The sequence below is a fragment of the Narcine bancroftii genome, chromosome 6 (assembly GCF_036971445.1).
Source record: "Narcine bancroftii isolate sNarBan1 chromosome 6, sNarBan1.hap1, whole genome shotgun sequence".
Classification (NCBI taxonomy): domain Eukaryota; kingdom Metazoa; phylum Chordata; class Chondrichthyes; order Torpediniformes; family Narcinidae; genus Narcine; species Narcine bancroftii.
In genome coordinates, this window is record NC_091474.1 from 135,230,949 (window position 1) to 135,248,566 (window position 17,618).

At 41.4% G+C, this 17,618-nt stretch overlaps 1 protein-coding gene across 6 annotated transcripts in view; it reads left to right on the plus strand.

Annotated features, from left to right (window-relative positions):
- Window positions 1–17,618, plus strand: part of col19a1 (collagen type XIX alpha 1 chain) — a 346,509-nt gene that overhangs the window by 6,030 nt on the left and 322,861 nt on the right. For all 6 annotated transcript variants that reach the window (XR_011340316.1, XM_069886134.1, XM_069886135.1 and 3 more), the window contains exons 2-3: window positions 6,626–6,883; window positions 12,136–12,261. Coding sequence is in view for 5 of the 6 variants with exons in the window: in XM_069886134.1 (XP_069742235.1) it covers window positions 12,174–12,261 (88 nt within the window). In the remaining variant the exon portion in view is untranslated. The remainder of the gene's footprint in view (window positions 1–6,625; window positions 6,884–12,135; window positions 12,262–17,618) is intronic.

Sequence of the window (17,618 nt, forward strand, 5' to 3'; positions counted from 1 at the left end):
GATAGCAGTTGCAAAATGAATTCTGAGGGGTATGGAAACATCTGCTCAAATTCGAGCAAATGCCTCCAATCTCATTGGACGGTGTTTAATCCTACAGCAAGACAATGATCCCAAACATACTGCCAAAGAAAAAAAGGAGTTTTTCAAAGCTAAAACTGGAAACTTTTTGAATGGCCAAGTCAGTCACCTGATCTAAATCCAGTTAAGCATGCCTTCCATCTGTTGAAGAAAAAACTAAAGGGGAGAAGCCCTCAAAACAAGCAAGAGCTGAAGATGGCTGCAGTTGAGGCCTGACAGAGCATCACCAGAGAAGATACTCGGTATCTGGTGATGTCTATGGATCACAGACCTCAAGCAGTTATGGCATGCAAGGGATATGCAACAAGGTACTAAACATGACTACTTTGATATACATACATTTCCATGTACTAAATATTATGGTGCTCTGAAATTAGGGGACTATGTATAAAAAGTGCTGTAATTTATACATGGTCAAACCAAATTGTACATAAATAACCTTGAATAAAATCTGAAATATTCACTTTAATCATATGTGAAATGTTTGATTACAAATGTAAAACTGTAGAGCACAGAGACAAATAAAGGAAAAAAAGTGTCTTTTTACCAAATATTATGGAAGTGACTGTATAGCATGACAAGATACCTCAATGTGGTTGGTTCATAACTGCCCTGTGAAGTAGTCCAGAAAACCGATATTAATGGGACATTTATACAGTTATACAATCCAGTAATCGTTGGGGAATCAGAGATAGAAAAGATGAGCAAATTTAAGTTCTTGAGAGTCAGTATCTTGGAGAATCTTTGCTGGACCCAATACACTAATGGGATCATGAAGAAAGCTCATCAGTGCTTTTACTTCCTCAGGAGTGCACCGAGGTTTGGTATGACACAAGAGTCTCTGGCAAATTTCTACAGATATGTGGTGGAAAATGTGTTGACTGGTTGCATCACAGTCTGATATGGATACACCAATTCTCCTGGGTGTAAAGCTCTCTAAAAGGTAGTGGATGTAGTTGGGGAAGATAACCTGCCAGAGGTTGCACCAAGGGAACCGGTGGTGCGGAAAGGAAGGAAGGGGAACAAGGTGGTCATTGGGGACTCCATCGTCAGGGGAACAGACAAAATATTCTGCGAACCTGACAAGTGTTCCCGTATGGTGTGTTGCCTCCCAGGAGCCAGGGTGCGAGACGTCTCGGATAGGGTTCAGAGTATCCTGGGGGGGGAAGGTGAATGGCCAGAAGTCCTGATACACGTGGGTACAAATGACGTGGATAAGATGAAGGAGGAGATCCTGAAGAGGGACTACCGTGAGCTCGGAAGGAGGTTAAGAAGCAGGACCTCCAGGATTATAATCTCGGGGCTGCTACCTGTGCTGAGCGTGGGTGGGGGCAAAAATAATTAAATCAGGAGGTTAAATGTGTGGCTGAAGGAATGGTGCAGAGTGCAGGGATTCAGGTTCATTGACCATTAGGATCTCTTCTGGGGAAGACAAGGCCTCTACAGGAGGGATGGTTTATACCTGAATGCAACGGGGGCCAATATACTGGCAGTTAGGTTTCATAATGCTGTCGGATTTGATTTAAACTAATTTGGCAGGGGGAAGGGAACAGGACTGATAGGGAAGCAGATAGGAGAGTGAATATAGGGGTGTTTCCGTTAGATGGTGAAACAATAAGGAAAAAGGGAACTAAAAAGAATAGGAGAGTAGGGGCAAGTGCATCGAGAACAAAGGTGGAGGGAGAAAGGAGATATGGTATCAAGGTATTGTGTATGAATGCACGGAGTGTAAGGAATAAAATGGATGAGCTTGAGGCACAAATGGCAATGGGAGGTTATGACATTGTCGGAGTAACGGAGACATGGCTGTGGGAAGGGCAGGATTGGGAAATAAATGTTCTCGGGTACACGTCCTATAGAAAAGACAGAAAGTTAGGAAGAGGAGGTGGGGTAACTCTGTTGGTAAGAAATGAAATTCAGGCGTTTGAAAGGAAAGACATTGAAACAGGTGGGGTAGAGTCTGTTTGGATAGAATTAAGAAATTGTAAAGGCATGAGGACCATAATGGGGGTCATTTACAGGCCTCCGAAAAGTAGCTTAGATATCGATAGAAGTATAAATCAGGAATTAAGAGTGGCATGTCAAAGTGGTAGCAATACGGTAGTTATGGGGGACTTCAACATGAAGGTGGACTGGGATAATCAGATAGGGGCAGAAACACAAGAGAGTGAGTTTATTGAATGTCTACGAGATACTTTCTTGGAACAGCTAGTGGAGGAACCTACCTGGGGGAAGTCGATTCTGGACTTGGTGCTGTGCAGCGACGCAGAGGTAATAAGTGACCTCGATGTAGGGGAGCCATTAGAGAATAGTGACCATGGTATGGTTGCTTTTGAGCTGCAATTAGAAAGGGAAAAAGAAAGGAAGTCGGAAGCATCTGTACTGCAGTTAAATAAAGGGGATTATGAAGCTATGAGGGAGGAGCTAGCCAAAATAAAATGGAAAGATACACTAGCTGGGAGGACAACTGGGGAAAAATTGCAGGTATTTTTGGACATTTTTCACAGGATTCAGGACAAAGTTATTCCAAAGTGGAGGAAAGGCTCTAGGAGATGCAAATGGCAGCCGTGGCTAACTAATGAAATCAAGTGCAATATCAAATCCAAAGGGAGTAAGTATAAGATAGCGAAGCGGAGTGGGAAGTTAGAGGATTGGGAAACCTTCAAAGAGCATCAGAGGGTAACTAAGAAAGTCATAAGAGAGGGGAAAATGAAGTACGAGAGGAAATTAGCAAATAATATAATGGAGGATAGCAAAAGCTTTTTTAAATATGTGAAGAGGAAGAAATTGGTTCGGTCTAAAATTGGTCCATTAAGAATGGAAAAGGGTGGAATTATTACCAGAAACAAGGAGATGGCTGAGGAATTTAACAAATACTTTGCAACTGTCTTCACCAAGGAGGATATAGGTTATGGTCAGTTAGGGGGTAGTGGTCATGCGGTATCAAGAGACTTGGGGAACTTTCCTGGGGAAGTAGGGGATCTAATGGATATCTGGATCCAGAAGCAGGAGGTTGTGAGTAAATTGTTGGGACTGAGGGCTGATAAATCCCCAGGGCCTGATGCGCTGCATCCCAGGGTGCTTAAAGAAGTTGCTATGGAAATTGTGGAGGCACTGGTCGACATTTTCCAAAGTTCCATAGATTCGGGGGAGGTCCCTGAGGATTGGAGAGTGGCTGATGTGGTGCCGATTTTTAAGAAGGGAGGGAGGGAAAAAATGGGAAATTATAGACCGGTCAGCCTGACGTCAGTGGTGGGGAAGATATTTGAATCTATCATAAAAGGAGTAATAGCAGAACACTTAGGCAGAAATAATAGTATAAGGGCTAGTTAGCATGGATTCTTTAAGGGTAAGTCATGCTTGACTAACCTTCTGGAATTTTTCGAGGATGTGACAAAGAGGGTGGACTTGGGAGAGCCAGTGGATGTGGTGTATTTGGACTTCCAGAAGGCCTTTGATAAGGTACCACATGGGAGACTAGTGGGCAAGATCAGGGAGCATGGTATTGGAGGTAAGGTGCTGACATGGATAGGAAATTGGTTAAGAAATAGGAAACAAAGGGTTGGAGTAAGCGGGTCTTTTTCGGGATGGCAGGATGTGATGAGTGGAGTGCCGCAGGGATCGGTATTGGGTCCTCAGTTGTTTGTAATTTATGTAAATGATTTGGATGAGGGGATTATTAATAACATGAGCAAATTTGCAGATGACACTAAACTGGGTGGCGGTGTGGGGTGTGAGGAGGATGTCAGGTAAATGCAGAGGGACTTGGACGGGTTGGGGGAGTGGGCTGCTGAATGGAAGATGACGTTCAATGTGAGCAAATGTGAGGTTATCCATTTTGGGGGCAATAATTGGAAAGCTGAGTATTATTTAAATGGAGACAAGCTAGGGAATGGGGAGGTGCAAATGGATCTGGGTGTACTTGTTCACCGGTCACTGAAGGCTAACATGCAGGTTCAGAAAGCTGTGAAGAAGGCAAATGGCATGTTGGCTTTCATAAAGAGGGGATTGGGGTATAGGAACAGAGACGCCCTTCTGCAGTTGTACAGGGCCCTGGTGAGACCCCACCTGGAGTATTGCATCCAGTTTTGGTCTCCAATTTTGAGGAAGGACATACTAGCTATAGAGGGTGTGCAGCGCAGATTTACAAGGTTAGTTCCAGGGATGGCGGGGTTGACATATGCTGAAAGGCTAGAAAAACTGGACTTGTATCCGATGGAATTTAGAAGGATGAGGGGGGACATGATTGAGGTATACAAAATTATCAGGGGATAGACAGGGTGAAGTCGGATTACTTGTTCCCAATGATGGGGGAGACGAGGACTAGAGGGCATAGTTTAAGAATACAGGGTAGGCCCTTTAGGATGGAGATGAGAAAACATTTTTTTACCCAGAGAAGTGTGAATCTGTGGAATGCTCTGCCACAGAGAGTGGTAGAGACAGATTCGCTGATTATGTTCAAAAGAGAGTTAGATAAGTCTCTAGTGGACAAAGGAGTTAAGGGTTATGGGGATAAGGCTGGAAAGGGGTACTGATAGTAGTGATCAGCCATGATCTGTAAAATGGCGGTGCTGGCTCGACGGGCTGAAGGGCCTACTCCAGGTCCTATTGTCTATTGTCTTATTTTGTAAAAAAAAGACTTGCCTTTTACCTCCAATGAATTCTCTTTAATATTACAAAATATACTGATAAGTCTCTTGGATATCCTCAATGACCGAACTTTAACAGATCATTTGTGAAGAGATCTTTAAAGATTCATTAACTTCTGAGTGAAGAAAATTCTTGTCAATTCTGTCTAAATTAGCCAAGGGTATATTTTCAAACTGTGACCCCTATTAGTAGACATCCCAGCTCTGCTGTATCTACCTGCCAAACTCGATATGCATCTTGTGCCTTTAAATTACAGCACCATTCATTTTCTAAACTCTAAACAGTGTTAACCAAACATACTTCATCCCTATTTAAAGGATAAATCCCCTTATTCATGAATTAATCTGATGAACTTCTCTGCATTCCTAGTATATCCTTCTTTAAGTGGGACAATAGACAATTTTACTATTCCAGGAATAGACTCAGAGGGCCCTATTAAACAGTAGTAAGACAACTTCATCATTATTTTGTACTCCAATCCTCTTGCAACAAAGGCCCAAACACCTTTGTGTTCCTTACATGGTGTTATACATTTAACTTGGATGACCTGTATACAGTGATACCCAACTCTCTCTGAACATTAAAGCCCCAATCTCTCACATAAACTGTGAGGAGTAAAGCTCTGTGTAGGTATGGTGATGAGTGGCAGATAGAGTATGTACCGGTGACACTGATGCTTTAGCAGATATGCTTCAGCAAAGATTGGTGGGAAGCTCTTCAAACAACAAAGAGTGGAGAGTAATCCAGGGGAGGGGGAGTCACTTTAATGGCATTGGTGCCATAAATAGTTAACACTACAAGGTTCAATAATATAATGTGCAAACAAATATGACACTATGAACTTTAAAAGACTTTGCACTATTTTCCCTATTTTCCTTTAAATACATACTGGAGTCAGAGTACTTTACACCAGTGGGTGAAACCTGTGCTGGAGAAGATGGTGTGACAGAGTATTTAGAGGTGGTTTGGGAGGAATTGTTAGAGCAGCTTGCACACACACATTTTAAAACACAGAATATTTGCAGGACTTTTGCAGAATGCTTTTTGCAGGAGGCAACAAAGTATCAACAGCAACTTGTCTGGGAGAGCATATGATCTTTGCAGGCAGAGGAGAAGAGTTTTGCTCTCAGAGAGGAAGGGTGTGAAACAGAGAGGAGAGACACAGAAATCAGTTCCAGAAGGACAAAGCTGCCAAACTTTGGATGGCTGTCTGGTTAAAAGAGAAGACTGGTGGTGTGAAAGGTGACCTGAAAGGGTACCTGGAGTACCCTGAAGGGGACAAGTTTCGTCAGCAAGACTGATTGGAAAGGAATCAATTGTGGATGTCCTGGAAAAGGAATCTCTCTCTCAGAAAACCAGCAAGAACCCTCCTGAGTGGTAATCATTTGCCTGTTAAGCACCAAAGACTAGTGAATGTTGTTAACTTCTGTTCACAGAACAAGAATTGTCTGCAAACCAGTGAGACTGGACTGTGATCCAAATAATTTTTCTAATCTTAAATATACAATACACAGACCTGCACTTAGTGTTAGAAGATAAAGATAAAGTTTAATTCTGTTTTCTTGTTTTAATATAATTAAAAACAACTTTTGTTTAAGTAACCCTGTGTTGTGATGCATATCTATTGCTGTTGGTTTTTGGGGTCCTCAGGACTCCATAACAGTGGTCTTTACACCAGGTGTGAAACTTATGCTGTTGAGGATGAACTTTTTACCAGTGAGTGATAAATGACTGTGGATGAAAGCGCTGATGTTCAGAGTGGGTTTTAGATCAGTGGGTAGGTTTTAAGCAAGTGGATTAAACCTTTGCTTTTGAGAGTGGGGTTCATTTATATGCACCCTTTGAGAGTCATGGATGCCCCCTTTTAGTCCTGAATATTGCATTCTTGCTTCAATAGATTTCCCTTCGTTCATCCAGAGTGGAAGAGGTTGTTAATTGAGACCGACCTGCCCGATGCCTGCTGTTGTGAGTGGGAGGGTCTGCCGGCACCGCCTGGTCGGTTCGACTAATAAGGACACGTCTTGAGACAAGTCCCTCTCCATGGCAAGTGGGGCTCTCGCCCCTGGCTATTGCGGTTCAGCGCTAGAGCTGCGCCTTCGGCGATCTGACTGCTCATCTGGTGGGCTTTTCACACATTGAACAATCCTTCCAGAAGGTAAAACCAATGTTTAGTATATAATTTATGCATAAATCTTGTCACGAAGTTGTACTTTTATATTTAGATGACAGATTTTAAAGTGTACAATGTCGCTTTACTAACCAGGTTGATTTATAGCTTATAGAACACATTTCTGGAGACAAATTCTGTAATTAAACTCCGTCACTAATTGGCAGTTATATTCTACTGAAGCGAGCCCACCTATCTATATCCGACTTTATTTATAACACGACATACTCTGCTGTTAATTCTCTCACGCAGTTAATATTTCCTGTTGTCATTGCAATTTCGTTTATCTTTCCTTTGATTGGGCACCAGGTATTGTCTGCATCGGTTTCAAATGAATTCTGTGCAAATTGGAAGCAATCTTGCACCCCCTGAATCGTCCTTTTGGGGTGTTTTTGTGAGAGTGTAGAATAGAGGTGAGCACGATGCAATGGTGTTACAGCAGGTCTGGATTGTAAGATTTTTTTTTAAGTTGCGGAGTTGTATATCAGGCGCGTATCTGACGACAAACTTTGGCAGACCCTTCGCTGCTGCTTCCTGGTCGTGCATCTGTGGCTGTCAGTACGGTATCGGGTGAAGGATCGCGCCCATTCACACCTTATGGACGGTGGTATCCAGAAGCTGAGCTTTCGTTCCTTCGGTTATAAAAGTTTCATTGAGAAATCTACCAGCAGGCTGTCCTGAAAGCGAGCTGGACGCTGAGTCAGGAGAGAGATGTGAGAAAGGGAGGAACTGCGAAACCCGAGAAAGTAAAAGTCACAGCGAGAGCACAAATACATTGAAGGAGATGTGGTGCGACCAATTAAAGAGAGGTGGGGAGAGATGATTGAGCAAGGGAGTTACCGCGCATTGAGAGGTCCTGGGAAAAGGAGCAAACACTGAAGGAATCGAGAAGGTGAAAGCTGGGCGAGCCGCTGATCAAAATGCCCCGAGAACACATTACGTGGATGAGATGTGGGAAGGGATGGAGTTTGGGGAATTAGCCAGGATGGGGCGAGGGAGTTGTGCTGGGTCAGTGGATGGACAGAAGAGTTGACCGTGGACGCTCGGAAGCGTCCACTAAGTCGCCCCCACCCCCACCCCCCATCTAGCCCGTCCAATTCCCCTCTTCCATTCGCGGTGTCTTCTGTATTATGGAGGAGTGGCTAAATGTTTGGTGCACCGGGCTGCTCGATATGTCGGGAGAAAGGGAAAAGGGATACACCGAATATTTAGTAATACCAAATATCCACGAACTCTTCTTTTAAAATAGACGTGCAGCACGGTAACAGGCCATTTCGGCCCACGGGTCCGTGCCGCCCAATTTACACCCCATTGACCTACACCCCCGGTATGTTTCGAACGGTGGGAGGAAACCGGAGGAAATCCACGTCGAAACGGAGAGAACGGACAAACTCCTTGCAGACAGTGTGGGATTCAAACCCCGGTCCGGTCCCGATTTTGTATAATTGCACACAAGCGGATTATCCGACGTTGACCGGATTATATTATTCACTTGACTGAGTCAGGTAAACTGGGAAATATATTGGTATTATAACATGGAAATAAAGATGGGTAAACTAGAACACACATACACACGTTATTTTGGTATGCCATGGTCGTTTGGTTGAAAGACTGCTGGCATTCAGGAGTGGACAAACATGCTTATTGTATACCAGGTGTGTTGATACATTCTGGCATGTTGGGATATTGTATTCGGGAATAGTAATCTGAGAAACCTCGGTATAGTGATATGTCAGGGTATATTATTCAAGGCATCTGGTCAGCAAATTTGAAATTACAAAAAGAGATTGCACAGTCCAGGGTTGTGCTCCCTGTAGTTAGGAAGATTACTGATTGATTTGATAAAAGTTTTCAAGATATTACCCATTGGCTGATAAATCGCTGATTAGAAGCTCTAGGACAAAGAAACATACTCCAAACATTGAAACAAGTATTCATTACATTTCCACACAATTGTCCAGAACTGTGTTTTGGATGAATCATTAAAGATGAGGGGCTTCCTGCTTTCACACTGTCTGGTGTGATGGATTATTAAAAGATGGAGATTAACCCCAAGTGCCATTCAAGATATTTATCAGTTACTGAAAGATCAAATTATTTAATTGGGTATTTCTGGGAGCAAATCTAGATGCTAGTTACAATAGTGATTGTATTTCAGGAATACGCTCAACATATTGGGATGTGGGAAAGATGTCACTTAAATGTATATCTTTTGAAAGACTGTTCAACAACTGAGGACCCATAGTTCAAGAGATGACAACTGATTCAAGTTTCAGGTTCAGAGTCAGGGGTGGGGTCAGCACACAGATTAGCAAACACTGCTCCAGCTGCTCTTGCTTCATTTCTGACAGATCACAGGGTTTGCTCATATCCCAGGGAAGGGGCTCAGCTTTTGTAAATGGCAGTAAATCCTCCAGTCTCTGCTGTATGCCAGGTCTTTCTTCCTGATCATTCTTGCTCCACTATCTCTCACTGTGGTCACCTATTCGATCCAACTTGAGCCAATAGAATAAAATGTTATGCCTTCCAGTCAATGTGTATATGATAAACAAAGTTTTCCTGCATCAAGAAGATCTTTTGAGTTCAAGAGTTGCTGCATTTGCTGGTCTAAAAGGACTGTAAATATGGTAACTATAAACGGTGTAGACTCAGCATTCTATTTGTATCTTTAATTTCAGAGCAGGAAGAAGGATGCAATGAAGATGGGAATAGAAGGGAGGGAGAGAGCACCTGCTTCATGCTTTTGCAACACAGTCAACCCCTGTGTAGCTTAGTGTCTTTAAAGGACTAGTAACAAGTCTCCTGTTGTTCTTTGAAGTCAGAACAATTTATTTAACAATCAGCTTTGATATTGCAGATGAACCTTTAAAATTGTACTTGAAAAGATTGAGGGGCTAGTTGGAGAACAATGACACAGACATCCAGAACATACCCCTATTTATTTGGAATTCAGAAAAGCTTTTTTTTTTAGTTCAGAGGGTTGGTAAACCTCATAGATTTGTCTATTTTACAGTCAAAACCTGTGATTAAATTTTCTATATCTACCAACAATTAAACTGTACAAATTACTGTATGCTTATAACTTTAAATATTTCTATTTTTATTCTTTTTTTTAACCACGTAAAGTCGTTTATGAGGACTTAATTCAAAACTTTAATACGTTGATTCAAGATAGCCCTTTTATCACAGAAAAATAGAAGTTCTGTGGTCTATGAAATCTGATTCAAAGACCTTTCACACTGTAAGATCCTTGTGTTGGAGCCAAGCTAAGACAGAACAAGTAGGCATTTGACACAGAAGTCTGCCTCTCTTTTTCATAATAACTAGTGTCTGACCTGCTGGATTCGGAATTCTTAATGTCTTTCCCAGATGTGGTGGGATTATTTGGGTGACCCACAGCAAGCTTTCATGGAAGTTGGAGATGGAGATTGTGGTCAGTGAGTCCTTGAGGTTTGTCAGTCAGAAAGCCTCCTACAGAATGTCCCCACAAGAAATATTACTCAGAATTAGTGTTTTCTTTTGTACTTGTTCACTGATAATTTGATAATGTTGCTTCACAAATACTTCTAAATATTAACATATGTCATAGGATATTTTGTTCCACACATAACAGATTTCTGACTTGCTGTCCAGAAAGTGAGAGTCTGTGCTCGGCCTATGATATTTGAAATGTTGTAATTATATAAGGATGCCTGGAACCCACAACATAAAATTTACAGCAGGTCCAAGCCAAGTTAACCAGCAACATGTGAACACTTGACAGTAATGGTGAACTTAGTGAACAAGATAAGAAATAGAATAGATACATCTGGCCCATTGGGCAATGGCTCTATTATTCAATAACTCTTGATGGATTTGGCTGTGAATTCAGTTCCACTGACCTACCTTTTCCTTATAAACCCTAATTTTCCTACTATGCAAAAATCTATGTGCCTTAAATATATTTGATGAAGCAGCCGTGACTGCTTCCTTGGGCAGAGAATTCCACAGATTCATTATTCTCCAGAAGCAGTTTCTCCTCACCTCTGACCTAAATCTACTCTCCCAAATCTTGAAGCCGTGTGTCTGAGTTGTAATCTCACCTACCACTGGAAACAACTTCGTGCTTCTATCTTGTGTATCCATTTCATAATTTGATATGTTATTCTAAGATCCCTCTAATTCTTCTGAGTTCCAACAAGAATAGCCCTAACAATTCAATCTCTCCTTATTGGCAAACTCCTTCTTGTCTAGAATCAACTTGTTGAACCTCCTCTGTACCACCTCCAAAGCTAGTATATTGATTTTCAAGTAAGAAGACCGGCACAATACACAGTAATCCAGGTGTGATCTCTTCACTCCCTATACAGTAGCAGTGGATTCTCCCTGCACTTAAATTGAACAAAGACAAAAGACTCATAGGGTTACACAAAGCAAGACAGTTCCAGACCAGGATGGAGCATTAATCAGCAACATGGATCTGTTGAGCTGACTGGCCTGTTTCTGTGCTACAACCTTTACCTAGTTTTATTTAAGCCCTGAAATAAAAACAGAGAATATTGGAAATATTCAGCATAAGAGGCAGAAAGAGAAATAGAGTTACTGCTTCGTTCGAGATACAAAGGATCTGGTAGCTATAGGTAATATTACAAAATATAACATTATATTATAATTTTATGCATGTGTGCGCGCGTGCGTATGTACATGCTATGTTCACATATTTTGATATGTAAACAAATCTGTCAGGCTGAAGGCTTATACCAGGGCTGTAATCTTGTGTATATTTTTAAAGTTGTGACAGTTTGTGTGCATATATGTTATATGGCGAGCTCTCCACTGGCCACCGAGACAGAGGTGCACCAAAGAAGAGGTACAAGGACTGCCTAAAGAAATCTCTTGGTGCCTGCCACATCGACCACCGCCAGTGGGCTGATCTCGCCCCAAACCGTGCATCTTGGCGCTTCACAGTTCGGCAGGCAGCAACCTCCTTTGAAGAAGACCTCAGAGCCCACCTCACTGACAAAGGAGGAAAAACCCAACACCCAACCCCAACCCACCAATTTTCTCCTGCGACCGTGTCTGCCCGTCCCGCATCGGACTTGTCAGCCACAAACGAGCCTGCAGCTGACGTGGACATTACCCCTCCATAAATCTTCGTCCGCGAAGCCAAGCCAAAGAAGAATGTTTGATTGTGTGTATATACCTATGCAAAAATTGTTCTATCTATTCAAAACTTTGGGGATTTCTCTGTTTTTCCTCAGATACCTTGACCACATTGCTCACATGAACTGAAGAAGCAATGAAGCACACAACTACCTGGATTATCTATCTTTGGATGGCAATTGTAATTCATTTAATCAAAGGGAAACTTGCTAATGATGAAACAGGTATGACTAAAGAATTCTTGTCCACACAGTTGAAATATATTTGCCTTTTTTTTTAACTGCTCCATGTTTTTAAGTTAGGATTGTATCCTGCTGCTAGTTGTCAACTTACAACGTAAAAATCCTTGGCAGTTTTCAAAACTCATTAACAAAGAAATAAAGATACAATCTTGTTAATTTCTTTAAATTTAAACCTCAACGTCTTATTGCTGGTCCTGTTAAAAATCAAAGGTGATTACCAAAATATGTCCATTTTATTTGGTTTCATAAGTGAGCTAAATTGGTCTGTTACAATGCTGTATGTCTAAATTTAAAAACAATTTTAAAGGATGAGGGATAGTCAGGGGTAAGTCTGTTTGTCTGTTCTCCACGCAAATGGAACACTCAGAAATGTCCAAGGAGGTTCAGTAGGGGTAATATTTGATGCTGAATGTCATAGCGTTTAAGGTCATATGAAGTTCAAAAGTGTTTTTTGACCAACTTTCACTGACTTACATTACTGTTTATTATACAAGTATTTACTAGCACTGACTTGCATCACTGTTTACCATAATTGTGGTAACATTTGATGCTGAATGATATGACCACATTGAATTTAACCTTTAAGGATATATGAAGTTTAAAAAAAAATGAACTTGCACCAGGGACACCTCAATTAGTCACAGTGCTGTGCATCAATGTACATTCAGAATAAAAACAAGTGGCCAAACCCAGTTCAATATGGGTCCAAAAAAGCAAAGCAACATTGGTGAAGCTCTTCACAAGCACGTAGAGTTAGACAAAGGAGAAAGCAAGAGACAGCAGAGGAACATCAATCTCGCCTCGCTATTGATGCTTTCAGTGATGCCAAGGGGCAGGCAGTGGGAGACAGAACAGCAACACCAGGCCTGTCTCAGTGCTCAGGCCTCCAAACAGACAAGGGTCAGTCATGTAGTCAACAACTGAGTGTTTTATTTCCTGGCCAACACCAGGTATCCTACTGGTATCTTATAAATTTTATTGAGTTTGTTGATGAGGTGATAAAGGTGGGTGATGAGGATAGGGCAGTGAATATTTCTGCATGAACTTTTGTAATGCATTTGATAAGATCCGTCTTGGAAGGCTGATTTGTACATGGGATCAACAGTGAATTATTAATTTCTATTTGGAATTGTTTGGCCCATCAAAGACAGAGGGTAGTGGCAGAAAGAGTAGGTTTGTGAACTACACAGATTGGTGGAGTTGTGGTCAGTGTAGAGGGTTATTATGAAATAGAACTAGATATCGATCAGTTGCAGATATGAACAGAGAATGGCACATGGAGTATAAGAATAAGTAAGTTATTTGGCAGCTATGCAAAACTTTGGTAAGCCTACACTTTGAGTATTGTGTGCAATTCTGAACATAAAAAAACAGAAGCACTGAAGAGCAGTAGTTCTTCTGGCCCATTGAGCCCACTCTGCCATTCATCAAGGTCGAGGCTGATCTGGCCATCAACCCAGCTCTACTTACTTTTTTCCCCCAATCCTTAATTCTCCTACGATGCAAAAAGCTGTCTAACTATGTCTTAAATACATTAACAGGGCAGCCTGTATGTACTGCTCCCTTGGGCAGAGAATTCCATAGATCACTGCTTTCTGGGAAAAGCAGTTCCTCCTCCTCTCCATCCTAGATATGCCCTCCCAAATATTGAGGCCATGTTTCCTAATCTCATTTACCAGTGGAAACAACTTTCCTGCTTCTATCTTATGTTCTCCTTTCAGATTTTATATTTCTATAAAATTATCTCTCATTCTTTTAAACTGCAGAGAGTATGGTCCTAGGAAACTCAAGCTCTCCTCAAGCTTACTCCCTCATTTCTGGAATCAACCTGGAAAACTCTCTGTACAGTCTCCAAACAAGTTTTTTCTTTCTCAAACAAGTAGGCCAGAGCTGCATTCAGACCTCCTAGTGTGGCCTCACCATTACCCTGTGCAGTTGCAGCAGAACATCCCTGATTTTAAATTCAACCCCACGTTAAGAAGGCCTGCTTGTTTGCCTGCAAACCAACCTTTTCCAATTCGAGCGCAAGCACTCCCACTCCCACAAAGACCACCAATTTTAGTTAATCCACTTCAGAAAGGATATAGAGGCTTTGAAAATGCTGCCTGCATTAGAGGGTATGAGGTATTAGAGGTCTGTGGAGTGTTAGAGGCTGAAGTGAGATCCGATAGAAATTTATAAAATTATGCAAGGCAAGGATAGAATAGACAGTTAGAATCTTACTCCCAGGATAAAGGTGTCAATTACGAGAGGGCATGTTTTTAAGGTGAGAGGGCGAAACTCAAAGTCTGGCAAGTTTTTAAACAGAGAGTGGAAGGTGCCTGGAACAGGCTGCGAAGAATAATGATGGAAGCAGATTTGATTGTAGTATTTGAGAAGCTTCTCAAAGTTCAAATTTATTGTCAGAGTACATACATAATATCATATACAACTCTTTTTCCTGCAGGACAGGCAGAATTTTAACTGTAAACTGTACTAAAGAAAAAGATGTATATTCATTAAAGAGAAATGTAAACAATGTGCAATACAGAAAAAAAAAATTCAGTAATAAATAATGGGCAAAGTAAGAATCCTTAAATGAGTCTTGGCTTGCATCTGCTGTTTGGGAGTCCAATGGTGGAGGCAGCAGTTTCCGAACCTGGTGGTACGAATCCTGTGGAACCAATGGCTCTTTTCTAATGGCAGCAACGAGAACAAAGCACGTCCTGTATATTGTGGATCCGTGATGATTGCAGCATTCCACGTAGATTTTTTTGATGATGGGGAGAGTTTGACCAGTGATGTATTGGGCTGTATCCACTACCTTTTGCAGGACTTTCCACTCAGAGGTATCGATGCTCCTGTACCAGGCCATGATGCAGCTGATCAGTGCACTTTCCACTACACATCTGTAGATGTTTACCAAAGTTTCTGATGTCATACTAAACCTCCACAAAGTCCTGAGGAAATAGAAGCACTGACATGCTTTCATCATGAGTTGGGTCAGGAAAGGTCTTCTGAGGTAGCAACTCCCAGGAAATTAAATTTGCTGACCCTCTCCATCTCTGATCCTCCAATGAACTCTGAATCTTTCACCCCTACTTTTCCCTTCCTAAAATGTATGATCAGCTCCTTGGTTTTGGCGACATTGAGTTAGGGTTGTTGTTAGTACACCATTTAGCCAAATTTTCAGTCACCCTCATTGCCCCTCTTTATACAACCCACTACTGTCAGCAAATTTGTAAATATGACTTCTGGATAACCACAGGATTATGCAGGAAATAGTCGGATATGTATCACATGGAAGCAGCAGAATTTTAATTTAATTTGGTCATCATGTTTGAGGTAGACATTGTGGGCCAAAGGGCTTGTTCCTGTATTCTATATTCTGTATTCTATCTTCCAACTGATGGGTCGATTAGCATACATGGGGATTAAAAGGTGTAAGATGACTTTTTGGGTAGTGACCCTGCATTAGGGCTGAAAGAGAAAACGAAAGATTGCCATTGTATAGTAGTATAAAGAGGACTAGTGGCTGGTATAGAGGCTGGTAGGTGATAGGCAGAACTAGTTGGGGAGATAATAATGGAGATGGCACCAAGCAGGACGAGGGAATGGGAAAGGGGAACAAAAGAAGAATAAATACAAATGAATGGTTCAATGGGTGTGGGAGGAGAATACCAGGAATTTGGTTAGGTGAAATTAGAAAACCCAAATGTCAATACCGTTGAATGATGAAAAATAGACATTACAGGTGAGCAACCAGCTGGCTGATTGTGCAAAATAATGCTTAGATAAGCAAGAATGTTAAAGGGCAAGCTCAAAGACATTGTGTTTCAGTGCACAAAGTGTTCATATTAAGTTAGACAAATTACCAATAACTGTGCAAATAGATCGATAGGGATAGAGTATGGTTGTGATTACAGAGACATGGGCTGCAAGGTGATTATGGAATGGAATTGAACATCCAGAGATGCTCAATATTCAGTAAGGGGAGGCCAAAAATGGAAAGGATGTGCCATAATGCTATTAATAAAAAAATGTATATAATTTTGCATCATGTCATTAAAATATATATAATTTATATAATTTTGAAGAAGGATATTAGCTCCAACAGCCCTGATGTTGAATCTGAACAGGTGGAACGAAGGAACATGAAGGGACAGAAAATATTTTTGAGGTTTGTTCAGAGACCCCCACACAGTGGTGTTCATGTAGGAGATAGCAGTAAACAAAATGTGATGTGGGTATCTTATTACTCTTAGTAGCAAGAATCTACATAGGGATTGGGCAACCCAAATTAGCAAGAATATTGTAGAGGAGGAATGCCTGGAGTGCATTCAGGGTAGTCTTTTGGACCAATATGTTGAGGAGGCCATCCTAAATTAAGTACGGAGTAATGAAAAATGATCATTATATCATCTTGTTGTGTGGTATCCTTGGGTAAAAGCCACTGTAACTGGAATTTAAAAAAAAATTAGGGATACAACACAGTAACAAGCCCTTCTGGTCCACAACTCTGCGCCACCCAATTACACCCATGTGATCAATTAACCTACTAACCCTGTATGTTTTTTAAATGTGGGAGGAAATCAGAATACCTGGAGGAACCCATGCAGACATTGGGAGAATGTACAAACTCCTTACAGGCAGTGGCAGATTCAACCCAGGTCACTGGCACTATAATTGTGTTGTGCTAACCACTACACCAACTGTGCCACCATTTTAATTTTTCATCAGATGGAGAATGAGGGAGCTGGGAAATTAAGAAGTGCAAATTAGCTCTGCTAGATTGGAAGACCTTACTTAAAGTGTTGACAGTTTGTATGCAATAGCAGACTTGTAAAGAGAACATAGATGAATCAGAGCAGTTGTTCATTCCTGCTGGCACAAAAATAACTCCCATCATGTATTTCTGAATAAATTAGAGATAGCATTAGATGCAAGGGGGAGATATGTGAAAGGGTGAGAAAACATATATTCACTGAGTTCAAAAGAATGAAAGAGGATCTCATTAGAAGTCTCCAAACATTCTAATTTTCTAATTCTAATTCAGGATTGAAAAGATTAGATGCAGGAAATGCTCCTGATGATATTAACTCCAACCTAGGGGTTACATTTTAAGGATAAGTGGTGAGCCATTTATGACTGAAACACGAAAGTCTGCAAACAATGCGATTGTAGTAAAAACACACCGAGATGCTGGAGGAACTCAGCTGGTCCTTTCAACATCTGAAGAAGACAAAGATAGATTCCCAATGTTTTGGGCCTGAGGCCTTCTTCAAGGTTAAGCAGGAAGCAGGAAATCTTAGAAAGTCTCAGAATTCAAACAATGCTGGCTGGGGTTAATTGGAGATGAT